We start from the raw sequence: 16542 nt of genomic DNA on the forward strand, positions 1-16542 counted from the left end.
CCTCTAAAGTTTCAGCTGAGTCCGTAGTGGCACGTAGGATCCTCTGGTTGAAAGATTGTAGGGTAGATGTCGGGCCCAAAAAGGTCCTAGAATTCCTTCCATTCACAGGAGGTGTGCTGTTTGGTCCAGAACTGGACAAAATTGTATCCTCCATGGCAGCCTCAAAGACGGCAGGTTTACCATCAGCAACCTCGTCTAAATTGAGGAGGGCGTCCTTTTGGGGATTTTGGCCGCAGGGCAAGGCCAAAGGTCAGCCCTCAGCGAGATTTCCACCAAGAAAGGCAGGACCCAGGAAGCCCTGGCAGAACAAACGTCCAGGATCTAAGGTCCAGGATAAACCAGTGGCCTGATGGGACGGGCCTCCTCCTGGGGGATCCCAGGGTGGGGGACCGACTGCTTCGGTTCTCAGAGCCCTGGCACCTCATGACGGAGGATGCCTGGGTTCGGGGAGTTGTTTCCCGAGGGTACGCCCTGACGTTTTGGAGGACTCCTCCTCAAAGGTTCTTTTGTGTAAACCCGCAGGTGGGTTCAGAAAGAGCTTTGGCCCTTCAGAAGGCTATTCTTGCCTTACTAGCATCAGAAGTAGTGATTCCTTTGCCAGAGAACCAGTTCCGAGAGTGGTTTTACTCCAATCTGTTCTTGGTTCTGAAACCGAATGGGTCATACCGGCCTATTCTAAATCTGAGAGAGCTCAACAAACTTGTTCGAGCACCCGGGTTCAGGATGGAAACATTGCGATCGATTGTGTTGGCAATGGAACAGGGGGACTATATGGTGTCCCTAGACATACAAGATGCCTACCTTCACATCCCAATCACACAGGCTCATCAAAAATGTCTTAGTTTTGCGGTAGGGGAGGAACATTTTAAGTTCCAGGCCCTGCCGTTTGGCCTGTCCACAGCCCCTCGGGTATTCACCAAGGTGATGGCATGCGTCAGGCGCCAAGGCGTCAGGATTTTGCCTTACTTGGACGACCTCCTGTTGCTGCGGCAGTCCCCACAGCAGTTACAGGATCATTTGAGGCTGACCGTATCATGTCTGTACAGTCACGGCTGGATCATAAACTGGCAAAAGTAGTCACCCTGTCCGGTACAACAGATGTGTCATTTGGGAGCGAGATTGGACTCCGTGGTGCAGAGAATATATCTGCCGGAGGAGAAGATCCTTGCTCTACAATCACGAATACGCAGGTTGCTTCGCAACAGGCAAATATCAGTTCTAGTAGCCATGCAGGTCCTGGGGTCGATGGTGGCCACCTTCAGGATGGTGGAATACACTCAATTCCACTCCAGACCACTGCAGCAATTCATTCTGTCCCGCTGGAACAAGGATCATCGCACGATCAGGTCCCAGCTGCTGCATCTCTCTCCATAGGTACGGTTGTCCCTGACCTGGTGGTTGCAGACAAAGCATCTCAGGCAGGGTCGCCCCTTTTGGGTGTCTGATTGGACATTAGTCAAAACCGACGCCAGTCTTCAAGGTTGGGGGGCAATGACGGGGTCACACACTTTCCAAGGGAAGTGGTCAGTGACGGAAAGCCGGCTACCGATAAATATCCTGGAACTAAGAGCTATATTCAAAGCTTTAGTGCAGGCTCAGAAAATCTTAAAGAGCAGGTCGGTGCAGATACAGTCGGACAATCGCACCGCGGTCGCCTACCTAAATCATTAAGGGGGCACGAGGAGTCGGGCCACCTTGGCAGAGTTATCAAGAATCCTGGTATGGGCAGAGACTCATCTGCCCACGATATCTGCCGTATTCATTCCAGGAATCCTGAATTGGAAGGCCGTTTTTCTCAGTTGGCAAGAGTTAAATGCAGGGGAATGGGCCCTACATCCACAGGTTTTTCGGAACCTTATGGACAGGTGGGGTCTACCAGAAATAGATCTGATGGCATCAAGAAGGAACAACAAGGTTCCCAGGTACGGATCCTGGACAAGAGATCCGAGAGCCGAGTTTGTAGACGCACTGACCGTAAAGTGGCGTTACAAGCTGGTATATCTGTTTCCCCCGTTTGCTCTTCTGCCCAGAGTGGTCAGAAAGATCAAACAAGAGGGCAGCACCGTCATATTAATTGCTCCGGTGTAGCCGAGACGGCATTGGTTCACAGATCTACGGTCTCTCTCCATAGACACTCCATGACCTCTGCTATTGAGACCGGATCTGTTGCTACAGGGTCCCTGCTGGTACCCGGATCTTCCTCGGCTATCTTTGACGGCATGGCTCTTGAGGCCTCCGTCTTGAGGGAAAAGGGGTTTTCTGAGTGTGTTATACGGATGATGCTGAAGGCACGGAAACCATCCTCAGCCCGTATATATTATAGGGTTTGGCATACTTTCTTTCAGTGGTGTGAACTGAAAGGGTGTGATCCACATAAATTCCTGATATCCAGAGTGCTGGATTTTCTTCAAAGCGGTCTGGATAAAGGGCTACGCCTGGCCTCTTTAAGGGTACAGGTGTCAGTTCTTTCAGTCTGGTTCCAACATAAAATTGCTCTGAGACCGGATATAAAGACCTTTTTTCAGGGGGTATTGAGGATTCAGCCTCCCTTAGTTTCCCCGGTTGTTCCGTGGGACTTGACTCTAGTTCTGAAGGTTTTACAGGCTCCTCCGTTCGAGCCTTTAAATTCAATAGACATCAAGTGGCTAACAGCAAAGACGGTATTCCTCCTTGCTATGGCATCTACACGTAGAGTGTCGGATTTAGCTGCGCTTTCCTTCCGGGAGCCGTTCTTGATATTTCATCAAGATAGAGCAGTACTACGTACTAGGGAGGGTTACCTTCCGAAAGTGGTGTCTAAATTTCATATTAATGAAGAAATAGTAGTTCCAGCATTTCAGGGCTCAAGTCTCTCACAAGGTGAGTCTTCCCTGGATGTGGTCCATGCGTTCAGAATTTATGTTAAACGCACGAGCAAATGGAGGAAGTCCGATTCACTTTTTGTGCTTTATGGTTGTCATAAGCGTGGCTGGCCAGCCAATAAACAGACACTGGCCAGGTGGATTTGCATGGCAATTTCATTGGCTTATACACAGGCTGGTATGCGTGTGCCGGATTCAGTGACGACACATTCTACTAGGGCGGTAGGTCCATCATGGGCGGCCCGCCGGGGTGCTTCTGCTGAGCAATTATGTAAAGCAGCCACATGGTCTTCCATCCATACCTTTGTCAATTTTATGCCTTTGACACTTTTGCCTCTCAGGATGCCTCCTTCGGGTGTAGGATTCTCCTCTCTTCCGAGAGTCAGGAGCGTTCCCGCCCGTAGGGTTAGTGCTTTGGGATATCCCCAACGTAATGGCTGTGGACCCCATGGACCCCGAAGAAGAAAACAAGAGTTATGGTATAACATACCTTTGTTAACTCTTTTTCTTCGAGGTCCATGGGGTCCACAGGACACCCACCCAGACGCACCTGTAATTCTGGGGGAGGTTTTCCGTAGTTTCTTCTCTTGAGAGTCTGGACTCGTAAGTATGGGTCTTTTCTTTCTTACCGTTTGTTTGTCTCTACCTGCTTGAGCTTGGTAACGAACTGGCTACCTGAGGCAGGAGGTGGGGTATATGTGGAGGAAACCCGGTGCATCCTGGGAGCAGAGAGCTCTTTTGTATTAACTGTTTGGTGACCGGGATTCATACCCCAACGTAATGGCTGTGGACCCCATGGACCTCGAAGAAAAAGAGTTAACAAAGGTATGTCATACCATAACTCTTATTTTCATAACCAACCCGTTTGATGAATCTCTTACACTTATATCTGCATTATTCATGGCGTCCTTGATAATTGTTGGATGTTGTGGATTAAATTTGAACGAGTAAGGATAAAACATTCGTAACTGCCCAATGTCAGGCAAGTTGCAAAATATTGTAATGTGTAATTTTATTTGTAAAACTATAACACCTCTGTCTGGCACTGGCTTCCAGTTTTATAATTACAAAAACTAACATTTGAATGTATGTATGTAACAACAAGGGTGAGACAGCATGGAAGTACACACACAAATCTTCTTCTTATTTTTTTCTGGAGAGAACTTAGATTATTTTATGTTAATTAATTGTAACATAATGCATTCAGTCCTTGTCACTGCTATGTGACATAAGTGTTGGTTTTTTCTTCTGGACATCTATAGAATGATATGATGCTTCTCCATCATTTGTTTTAGAGTGATATCTCTAATTCTGTATTTATTAACAGTTATTTATACAGTGCACGTAGGGCTTATTCAGCTTGGATTGCACGGCTGCATTCGCACGTACTCGCTAGCAGCGAAAATATGCTAATGAATGTAATTGCACAGCAACCGCAGCACTAAGCCAAGACTCCCATCACTGTATAAAGCCGCACGCTTCCTATGACATGCATTCGTAAGTCAGCGAAAACATCGGAACCATTTACACAGTTGTGGTTGACCTGACCCTACCTCACAAACTGCTAAACTTCCTGTCGCCATCTAGACTTCTGCCAGCATATACAAGCGTTCCACCGACCACTCCCCCAAACGGTCACTTCATATCAAACACTATGCTGTTGGACTGCGTGCACACTGCGATCGTTTACCGGCCGCACCTTTCTCTTTATATCTCTGTTAGATATAGAATAGACAAAAACCAAGAAAGGGACGCTCTTGTAAACAAATACAGTATGGATATTTTATAAGACCAAATATAATATAATATAGTCAATCTTAAAAGCAAACTAAAAACTCCAAATGTAATAGTCAGTATTGGCAGCAATGAAGCTGCTCTAATGATCAGTCCCAAATAAAGACGTGGATAGTGAGCTTCCTCTCCTTCTCAGGGGGATAATGGAACTGAGTTCTTGTTGGTCCTTGGATTTTTTTTTTAGGGTAACAAAGGCACCGTTTTCAGGATATGCGATAGTTCCTTGTGGTTATGCTGAAAAATACCCTTACACCAGAGATACATCCAAAAAGAGGCCAAATGGCCACTATCAGTATTAAGTAAAACACTTCAAGCGTAATACAATGAAGTAACATTTATTTCATAAAAACAACAAATTCCAAATGGATTAGCTTACATCAAAATGCAAGTCACAAAAAGATGGAGACCCAACACATTTTGTCCCCACATGGGACTTCATCAGGGGTATATCTTGAACATAAATGGGTGTACATTAGTGAGGGATACATGAGAGTAATGTCAAACCAACATCTTAGTAGATTTTGTCTTGTATATTAACAAAAGCCTAATATAAAGACATTTTTCATACATACCATCATGTGACTGAACAGTCTTATTATTAACCTGGAGAAATGGCACAATGATCAGATGATCCTAAATCTGTATATAGGAGATGAGGTGGAATGGGCGCACTTAACACAGTAAGTGGATATTTAATTCCCAGGTGAAATGTGCTTAAATACAATGTTTGCCTACAAAGACACATAATACAAAAGATAAGTGTAACCTCTATCATCCAGTGGATTTGGTTTTAAAATGTAGCCACTCCCTTTAGCTAATGGCTCCTTAAATGTACTACTTCTCTAATGGGAGACCATGCTTAATAACAGATGATAATTTAACCAGCTGATTGAGATAATCAGGGTAATTAAATCCCATATACAAGCTACAAAAAAAGGAGGCGGTAGAGATATATACAAAATGAGTATCTTTACAATCAATAAGTTAACATAGTGGATAATAATCCAAAGGGCGTAATAATTAACCAGGGTAACACTGGTAAGTATAAAGCGATACCAGGATGATGTGACAAAAACCCTTTTATATAAATAAAAGTGGATATTTTCTAAACACAACCACCTAACATAGGTTACTAGATTTTATATATATTTAGGTTGACACACAATATAAGCATATTAGCATAAACCCAGAATTGATATTGGGTATTGAGAGATAATGAAGTTTAATACATAGGATATAAGGCATTTTCTATCTAACTAGCCTTAATATACACAGCCCACAAAAAAGTAATTGCATTAAAAGTTTATACCTTAATACATAGAGATGAACATTCGCAGTGAGATTGGCTAGATCCTAAGTGGGGAGTCTCGGAGAAAAACATCATGGTAATATAAAGCTTACTTACATCTCACTTCTTCAGGACGCTGCTGATATTAACTCAGTCTGCTGAAAGTGTGACTCACTGCTAGACTGATGGTCTTTTAAGCCCCTTCCTAGGAAGTGATGTCATTATTGCCCCCAGGGTAATTAAAACTCCGTAAGTGTTAACTAAATGCACTGACAAAATTCAGTTTCATGGTATCAATAAATAGATACAATCTATATCCCCCATATAATTGGGCTGCAATAAATTTTATAAAACGACCCTGTAATCGGGAGAATTATAATATTACCCAGTGTGATCTGGGGTATAATCACACCTGATGATGGTGACGAAGTAGCTCTCCGCCTCCATATAAAATGCCGACTTTCGCGTTCCAACACATGGAACGCAAACCGGAAGTCAACAATCACGACCAATAATAAAATGTGTAATAATTAATATATAAGAGCCCCATATGGACAATCAGGAGCATTAACCCTACTGCTCAACACCCTAACTATCACTAATCGACAAGCATAGCACACACCGAAAGTGAGTGGACGCCGCTGCTGTCTAGCACCCAGGGCTCGGCATCCACCTTCCGGTGTGCAGAGCGGAAGTGGATGGAAGCTACTGTTGCTTGTCATCTAGTGCCTGCGTTCCACCTAGATCACAGGAACCAGCAAGCAGCGCTCATCTGAGGCTAAATACAAAAGGGATGTAATCCCATAATACCATTTCTATATAATGTGCAGTGGTGGGGCTGTAATAGCCCTTAATATAATACACTATATAATGAGTGAATAGCACTCAAATAGCTAATTCAAACGTCAAAGCTTAGGCTCTGATTATTGGGGTACTAAATAACATAGTGAATAATACACCTCAAAGTGAAACCTATATCTAATATGTGAAAGATGTGTTAAATATAGCCCAATCTAAAAGTGATTGGGTAATCTCTAATACTATATGAAGCAATAAATATGTGAGGGATATACTATAATTTATATGACTAGCGTGAACAATTCTAATAAATTTAAATAAATTCTAATACATACTGATCACAACGTGATTAACACTGTGACTACTAAACTCCAGGGAGGTGATTAAATGAGACTCCCCATCTAGAAACACAGCTTTACAAGCAATCAGACATCCAAAAATCTATAAATACCAATTCTAGAACAAGGAGCAACATAAACAATTAATCATAATACTGTAAAATACTATTATACATTGATATTAATAGTGGTGGCCTCCATCAATTGTTCAAAAAAGACACAATGTCTATATTCTCATTGAGACTCTTGGGAAAGAGAGAATCCAGCGAATAGATCCAAAAGGATTCTCTCCTGGATAATTCTAATTCCCTATTACTGCCCATAGGGTCAAATTTAATGTGTTCTAGAGCTGTAAACGACAAATTCCTAGTATCTGACCCATGCATTTCCTGATAATGCCTTGGTAGACTGTGGGTACGAATTTTATTTTTAATATTCCTCAGGTGTTCTTGGATACGGATTTTGAGGCATCTTTTTGTTTTGCCGATGTATATTTTACCACAACCACACGTGATTTTATATACAACGTGGTCTGTATCACAGGTTATTCTATCTTTAATAACATATGTTTTGCCTTTATCATCTATCCAGTAGAAAGGTGATTTGTCCATATGCTTACAACAAATACACTTTCTACAAGGGAAGCAGCCCGTTTTTGGTACCAGAAATCATTACACACATACATATATGCATATATGTACAGGTAGAGAGTTTCCCATATCTGAAATGCTCAGGACCAGGAGCGTTTCAGATATGGGATCTTTTTCAGTATCTAGAATACTTGGCGGTCCGGCAGGGGTGCGTCGGGGTGCGGATTGCATTGCGAGGGTTCAGCGGCATTCATGTCGGGGTGCGGCGGTCCTGCAGCGTCCGCAGCGGGATGCGAAGGGGTCCGGCAAGGGTGTGGGAGGGTCCAGTTGCGTCCGCTGGGGGCTCCAGCACTGTGACAGAGTAGCAGCTGGTGAAAGAATGGCTGCAAAGGCACTCCCACAATATCAGTCATTGGACAGTGACGTCATGACACCAGGTCACGTCATGTTGTCACGGCACATCCAAAATATTACGGTTTTATTTCTTTTTAACATTGATGTGTTAGGTCATTTTATTTTTATTATGGTAGTCCTGTATGATCAAGACTCGATACGGGGCCTCCGATTAGGGATGGTATTCTATACAGTATACAAGGGATGGCCACCGATTATCGATGGTTGGCAAACAGATGTTAAGGAAACATCAGTGGCTGTGGCCTCAAATAATCGATGGTTTCTATTGATGGTTGAACCCATTGACCATCGATGGTACAGCTGTCAATGGTCATCATTACAGAATACCATAAAAATTGCTATTTTTATGGTGTACGGTGTTTAAAAAATATTATTTTTTTATAAAATTGTGTTGGATAAGTCTTAAAAAGATGTTCTTGACCTAATTTAGTAAAAAAAAAAAACCCGACAATTTCTGAGCTGTGTTTGGGAGAAAAAAACATCAGTTAAGTGATTAAATTTGCAGTAATCCATCATAATTTATACTTTTTGGTTGAGGATAAGAACCTTTGTTTTAAGGTTATCTGCATAATATCTGTTCCTCTTACCCTGGGTTTCATACAAGAAGTTACTGTGGGATTGGTCACTAGAGAATTTATTTTCTCAGCATGTGATTTGCATGCCTCCTTATCAAGAAAAAAAATAGTGATTTGTTTATATTAACTAGTTCACTTAAAATCCTAATTCAATATTTAAAATTAGAAGCCTTGCTAGATTAATTCCTCCATTCCTTAAATAGGAAATAGTGATTATCCAGAAGCCAAGTGTGCATTTTTATAAAATAAGTAAAGTTTAGGCACAAATTGTACTTTACCATCCATCCAAAGACATTATATGCATGTATGTTCTTGTGTGTTTTTTGTCATATATTATTTTAAATACATACAGTAAGGAGGAGAATGTCACAGACCATGAATATTGCAGCACAATGGCACTACTGTTACAACATAGGCAGCCATACATTTTTCCTATTTCCGCAACAAAATTTTGCAGTTCTCCTATTAAGCTCTGATTGATCTATAACACATACTTCATTGCAGCTAATACTAACTACATACTGTCTGAAGCCTAGTTCTTTGTCAACTGTTTACATCGTACTGTATACAAATGTTTTTGATGAGAACCCAATTTCATGTCACTTACTCCCAATGTAACTTAATAATTGCATACCTAGATGGAACAAACTGACCTTTGATTCTGTCAGAAATATATATGCCAATGTTTACATGCCTCCAGCGAAAGAATGACTAAAATTATTGCTTGCCTGCAGAAAAATCGGGTAATCAGCAAATAATATACGCATATACTACTGTGCAATTGCTCCCTAAAGGGCTGCTGGCCCCAATATTGTAATATGAGAAAATAAATCCTTGCACAACACTTATTTACTTTTAATAACCACAGTATCTTATTTTTCACACAGGTATTTCTGGTGCGAAAAATCTCAGGATCTGATGCTGGGCAACTATATGCAATGAAAGTATTAAAAAAAGCCACACTTAAAGGTAAACCCCTTGTATTTGACCTCTTGTTTTAGTACTGTCCATGTTTTTCATGTGAAGGACACATACAGTTTTGAGCCATGTGAGAGATCAATTCAGCATAAGGCAAATAAGCAATGTTTTTTCTGTACTGCAATACCTGAAAGGTTGCACAGCCACCCATCCTGCAAAGCTCCTAAGGTGTCTCAGGTTTCATAGAATCTTTCTCTATGAAGGTAATTCAGTTTGGCACGTGCATATTGGCCAATTACGGTAGTGCCAACATCGCAAGTTTAAATTCCCCCCTCTATTTATTGTCCAAATGTTGTTAGAAAATATTATGGAAGAAATGTTTTGATGATCTCAGAAAACATGGTCATAACATTGGCTATATAGAGTTAATCTTTTCTGCTGCACATAGGTTTTGCAGCATTACTGTAAATATTTAATCTTTGGAAAATGAGCACATAAGATATTGATGTCCAATGCTTTGTCATAATTAGCAAAGAGGACCCCCACCCTCCCCGTTGTACACATTCTTACCATTGTGTGTGTGCCGTGATGGAGACAGACAATTCAGACTTCAGTTTTGCCAAAGAAAGAAGAGCGAGGTCCTCTCTAGTATATGGGCGGTCGGAGGGTGTTAATAGAGGCCGATATATTGACAAGTATGTACCCAGCTTTACAGCGAACATCTACAGTGCCTTGCAAAAGTATTCACCCCCGTTTACATTTTTCATGTTTGTTTGCCTCACAACCTGGATTTAAAATGGATTGTTTGAAGGTGTGCATAATTGCTTCACAGAACATGCCTACAGCTGTGAAGTTTTTTTTTTTTTATATTGTGAATCAAACAATATTTAGGACAACATAACCGGAAACTTCAGCGTGCATATCTATTCATCCCCCTAAAGTCAGTACTTTGTCGAGCCGCCTTTTGCGTCAATTACAGCTGCAAGTCACTTTGGAGAAGTCTATGTGCTTGCCACATCTTGCCCCTGGGATTTTTGCCCATTCCTCAAGGTAAAACTGCTCCAGCTCCTTCATGTCGGATGGTTTCCGCTTGTGAACAGCAATCTTCAAGTCTGACCACAGATTCTCAATTGGATTAAATGTTTCCCCTTAAACCACTCGAGTGTTGCTTTAGCAGTATGCTTCGGGTCATTATCCTGCTGGAAGGTGAACCTCCGTCCCAGTCTCAAATCACAGGCAGACAAACAGGTTTTGCTCAAGAATATCCCTGTATTTAGCACCATCCATCTTTCTCTCGACTCAAATCAGTTTCCCAGTCACTGCTGCTGAAAAACATCCCAACACCATGATGCTGCCACCACCATGTTTCACTCTGGGGATGGTGTTCTTGGGGTGATGGGATGTGTTGGGTTTGTGCCAGACATAGCGTTTTCCTTGGTGGACAAAAAGTTCAATTTTAGTCTCATCTGACCAGAGCACCTTCCTCCATACATTTGGGGAGTCGCCCACATGCCTTAAATCGTGTCGTCTTATTGTTATCACTAAGTAATGGCTTTTTTCTGGCCACTCTTCCATAAAGCCCAGCTCTATGGAGTGTACGGCTTATTGTGATCACAGGAACAGATGCACCAGTCTCTGCTGTGTAACTCTGCAGCTCCTTCAGGGTTACCTTTGGTCTCTGTGCTGCCTCTCTGATTAATGCCCTCCTTGTCCGGTCTGTGAGTTTTGGTGGGTGGCCATCTCTTGGCAGATTTGTTGTGATACCATGTTCTTTCCATTTGATGATGATGGATTTGATGGTGCTCCAGGGATCATCAAAGATTTGGATATTGTTTTATAACCCAACCCAGAATTGTACTTCTCAGCGACTTTCTCCCTGACTTGTTTGGAAAGCTCCTTGGTCTTCATGGTGTGATGCCTCTTGCTTAGTGGTGTTGCAGCCTCTGGGGCCTTTCAGAAAAGGTGTGTTTATACTGACAGATCATGTGACACTTAGATTTCACACAGGTGGACTTCATTTTCACTAATTATGTGACTTCTGAAGGTAATTGGTTGCAGCAGAACTCTTGAGGGGCTTCATAACAAAGGGGGTGATTACATATGCACATTCCAATTTTCAGAATTGTATTTATAAAAATTCTTTTTTTTATATATTCTCATTTCACTTCATCAAATTAGACTATTTTGTGCAGATCCATGACATAAAATTCAGGGGGGTGAATACTTTTGCAAGGCACTGTACATATATGAAAGCAGTAGAAATCACTTTTCTCTGCTATCTGCAAACATCTAATAATTTTGCTATAGTAAAACTATTGTATGGCAACAGAAATCATTCAGATGTTACTAAAGTGCACTTTAGATTTTGGTTTTTCGCATATTAGCAGGTTTACCTGCCAATATGTGTACAGTCTCAAGGCAGTGTCTGTAGCAGTCCGACTGCATACAAGATCTTGTAATGTTTGTGGGATCTCACGCATGTGCATTAGAGCCGGCCACAAGGAAAGAAGCAGCGTATCAGCACTAGTGCTGATGTGCCGAGGGACTTGCAGATATCATTGGGAGGGAGTTTACTCTCCCCCCACTAAGGCGGCCGAGATATTAATACATTTCGGCATTGGTTATCTATTTTGTGTGGATAAGTAGCAGCTGTCATGCTTCTAGATTTTCTCCTTGAATTTCAGTAGCTGGTCAATAAGCAGTGACTAGGGATTGTAGTTGGGTGAAGAAAGATACAGAAATCAGGCAGACCTGAATGCTGTGTAAAACCACACACACACAAATTGCACTTATATCTGCTAATGACCAGACATTTTGTCCTCACCCACAAAACTATCATTAGCAGTGGCAAACGCAGGATTATTAAAGGGGGGTTTCCATAATATAAATAAATATATATATATATATATATATATATATATATATATATATATATAGTAGTACAAAACTGGCCGGCATTCCACAAAAACTTAAATAATTGCCCGGGTGCCATCCAATGGAAAAAATACCAATCATTTATAAAAAATAACAGCGGCACTCACAGGACTTTGATAAAGAAGACTCACGACACAGCAGGTCAAAGTTGACCTGCTGTGTCGTGAGTCTTCTTTATCAAAGTCCTGTGAGTGCCGCTGTTATTTTTATATATATATATATATATATATATATATATATATATATATACACACAGACACACGCACACATAAGCATACTTACACACAACATGCATGCATACATACACACAAGATACCTACATATATACATAGTTACACACCGCATACATACACACACACGCATACATATGCACAACATACATACACACAAGATACCTACATATATACATAGTTACACACCACATACATACACACACACACACGCATACGGATGCACAACATACATACATACACAATATCAGTATACTTACCGAGGGCTGAGGAGGAGGAGGTGGGTCACCATTGGAGCCCATGTGAGCGTAGTTGCTGCTGCTCGGCATGCGTAGCAGCTCCTTCCCGGCGATCTCCTCCTGATGACTTGGAGCTGAGCCAGACCCAGAGCAGCTGCACCAGGATGACAACGACCATAGTGAAGAGAGCTGCGGCCTTCAGGGCACCTGATCACCCACACAGAATGACGGGAAACACCAGGAGGCAAGCGGTTGCTCCACCCCCTACTGCTGCTGCACCAACACGCCCCCTCACAGCACAGCAGGGACTGACAGTGTCTCACACAACAGCACTTCCTGCCTGGCCCCCGCTGCACCTGTATCTCCTTTGCAGAGAGCTCTGCCAACCAGAGCTCTCTGTCTGTGGATCCGCGGCAGCTCCGTCGAGCCCGCAGTCAGTGCAGAGACGGAGACAGTGCTGTCTCCGTCTCTAAACAAAAATAATTTGGTCAGTCGGGGGTTTCTGGGTACTCAGAAACCCCCCCTGCATGCGCTACTGATTAGTTTGTCAAATTTAATCATATTTGCAGAATGAAAATAAGGCCATGTTTCAAGTTTTGTGCAAATGAGCTGAATACTAGCATGGCATGCTTGAATTAGAGTTGTACTGAAAGATACTTGGTATTTACGTTTAAATTCAGACCTGATTGTAGACTTTTGTGAAGTAAATGTAACTGTTTACTTTATCTTTGTATATAATTGATATGGAAATGTATCTACCATTGTACGTGCCAGGAAGTTAAGTGTTCAAAATTCATAATAGACAGCTAAGAAAATATCAGGGACGTACGATTAACATATTGCAAGATCTAATGCAGCATAGAAGTGTTAATGGAGTTTTAGAGGGCATACCACACTCCTCTAGTAAATTATCTTGGAGTGGAAACTGAGTCAAAATAGGGAAATGAACAGCATTTTCTTATTTTGGACACTTATAGCTTAATCACCAACACTACACATTTTAGTACATAGTGTGTAGAAGTAAGAAAAAGTTCCCGGGGTTTACAAGCATGAGATTATTGACTTCTGGTGGTCCTCTATTCAGGTAATTCCCCCAATGTCTGTGTGTACACAGCCCACTTTGCCCACTGGGAGTGTGATTGGTGGTATATATAAATACTGGGTGGCAGGAACAAGGAGAATGTGTCAGTGATTCGGCACTAAAACTCTCCTTGCTGCTGCTATTCCAGTATTTCTTTTATTCCGAGAACAGGTTTACCACCAGCAGCACAGTGCCAGTGGGAGCAAGCAAGGTATGTATTCTTCTGGGTTCAGATCTAATTTGGGATATTCCATCCAGTACTGGAAATTCAGACTATAAGATTACTTTGTAATAAATATCACTGCTCCAGGGTTGACACATTGAAAGTACCTGGCGGTGAATTTCCCTTAAATACCATGATCTGCATGTCAACATTTTGTACCTCACCCCTCTGACACATGAAAACCTGTCTGTGTGATCTGAAGATCACACTAAAGCAGGGTACACGCGTATATATATATATATATATATGTGTGTGTGTTCCATTGAACGGGTGATATCTGTAGTGCATCGGCGTGTGTGTTCTGCCGTGCGGAACAGCTGATGCCGACCTATCTTAGATATCAACAGGCGACCCGTCGACTGCACGTACACTTGCTGCAGGGACCACCAGTGACTGACATCTCAACTGAGCAGGCAATTTAAATGCGTGGCCAGTTGTGATGTCAGCACAGACGCATCTGCCAAACAATTGGTAACGACCCGTCGTCCAACTGTGTACCCAGCTTAACAGGCCGGAGTGATGCCCAAAGAGATTGGGACACTACCATCTTCACATGTATGGCCGTAATGGATAGTCTCTCAACACTTTGGACATACCGTGTTTCCACGATAATAAGACACTGTCTTATTTTATTTATTTTTTTAGGGTAGGGCTTATTTTAATTAACGATGACAGCAATTTCAATAATTCAATACAATTCTTTATTTACCTTTATATTTTTTCCTCTTTTTCTCTCCTATACTCTGCGGCGCTGCTGTAAATGACGCTGCCACGCACGCCAGCTGTTGCGCGCTCACTGTGAGAGAGTGAGACGCTGCAGCTCTGATTGGATGCCACTGTTAAATCTTTAACAGCGGCATCCATTTCATGCAGGGGGCTGAGCTGGGGGCATTTTAGTGTAGCGCAGGCAGGGACCGGACAAAATGGGGATTTTGTTAGGTCTTATTTTCGTGGTAGGGCTTATTTTGGACCGTTTTCCAAAAGTAAGGGTAGGGCTTATTTTCGGGGTAGGTCTTATTATTGGGGAAACACGGTAGTATTGCAATGGCTGTGTGTGTAGCTAGCTTTACATTAATGCTGTCTGTACAGTTATCTACAATTATCCACACTGTTATTATGAATTATTGCTTTCGTTAACAGTGGTCGACAAAATAGCAAATTTTATGAAGCAATGGTGAAGGTACTCAAAAAAGTACACTTATCTGAGATTTTTCACACCCTGATTTGAAATATATTGGTTCCTGTGTCATTTTTATGCAGTGTCAGTCCGGGTTTTAGTATTCGCATTATATGTTGTCTCCAAAATAATTAGTTCTGTGTTTTTTGTTTTTTTTTCCACCTACAGTTCGAGACCGTGTTAGAACAAAAATGGAGCGCGATATTTTGGTGGAAGTTAATCATCCATTTATTGTCAAATTGCACTATGGTGAGTAATAGATTTTTGCCTGCTGAAAGAGTAGCACCAGCTGTTAGAATGTCACATCCTGCTCTCAAATAATTCCTCTGCTTCTGGTTACATTACGCTCCATGCAAATGTTAAAATGATTAGCAGCTACTAGCCCACAAGAATAGGTTAATTCAGACTGAGATTAACTATAAACACAGAAGTTTACAACCTCTGCAGATTATTAGCATATATGCACCCACCTAAAAGCTGTAAACGGCTACAACAAAACCCCACAGACTAATAGTTGGCAGTTAAATGAGAATGATCTGCAAAGTGGCACTAATACAGTTCATAGCTTTGTCTTTCTCCTCTTTTTTTTTTTTTCCTTTTGGATATGTTTTCTACTTTGATTACTGTGTTTGCTTGGTAGAGCCCTATATACTGTTCAGTGCATCTGGCCATGTATACACACTATATCCGTAAAGGGATGTAGTTATTAGACCTACGATCAGGATGCCGGCTGTTAAAATCCCAGCGCCTGAATCCTGACCTAGGACAGAACACCGGCACCCTGGAATCCCATCAGCTGCCATCCCGATCGGAAGTAAAGCGGGCCAGGTTAGGTGTTAGCTACGGGAGGTGGGGGGTTAGGGATAGGCACCAAGAGAGAGGGTTAGGTTTAGGCACTAACGGGGAGGGTTGGGGTGTGGGGGTGTTAGGATGCAGGAACAAAGGGTTATGGGGAGAGGGTTAGCACACTTACGTAGCCCCTGTCTTGATACTGAGCATTGGGATGCCGCTCTCGGTATTTTGAAAGCAGGCATACCGACTGCCGGTATTTCATACCCAACCTATCTGTAAACGTCGTTCAC

General features: G+C 42.1%; 1 protein-coding gene across 3 annotated transcripts in view; it reads left to right on the plus strand.

Annotated features, from left to right (window-relative positions):
* Nucleotides 1-16542, plus strand: part of RPS6KA3 (ribosomal protein S6 kinase A3) — a 177135-nt gene that overhangs the window by 121480 nt on the left and 39113 nt on the right. For all 3 annotated transcript variants that reach the window (XM_088451605.1, XM_088451607.1, XM_088451606.1), the window contains 2 exons: nucleotides 9546-9627; nucleotides 15629-15709. In XM_088451605.1, coding sequence (XP_088307731.1) covers nucleotides 9546-9627; nucleotides 15629-15709 — 163 coding nt within the window. The remainder of the gene's footprint in view (nucleotides 1-9545; nucleotides 9628-15628; nucleotides 15710-16542) is intronic.

Source organism: Taudactylus pleione, unplaced genomic scaffold (assembly GCF_031769625.1).
Source record: "Taudactylus pleione unplaced genomic scaffold, aTauple2 ptg000026l, whole genome shotgun sequence".
Taxonomy (NCBI): Eukaryota; Metazoa; Chordata; class Amphibia; order Anura; family Myobatrachidae; genus Taudactylus; species Taudactylus pleione.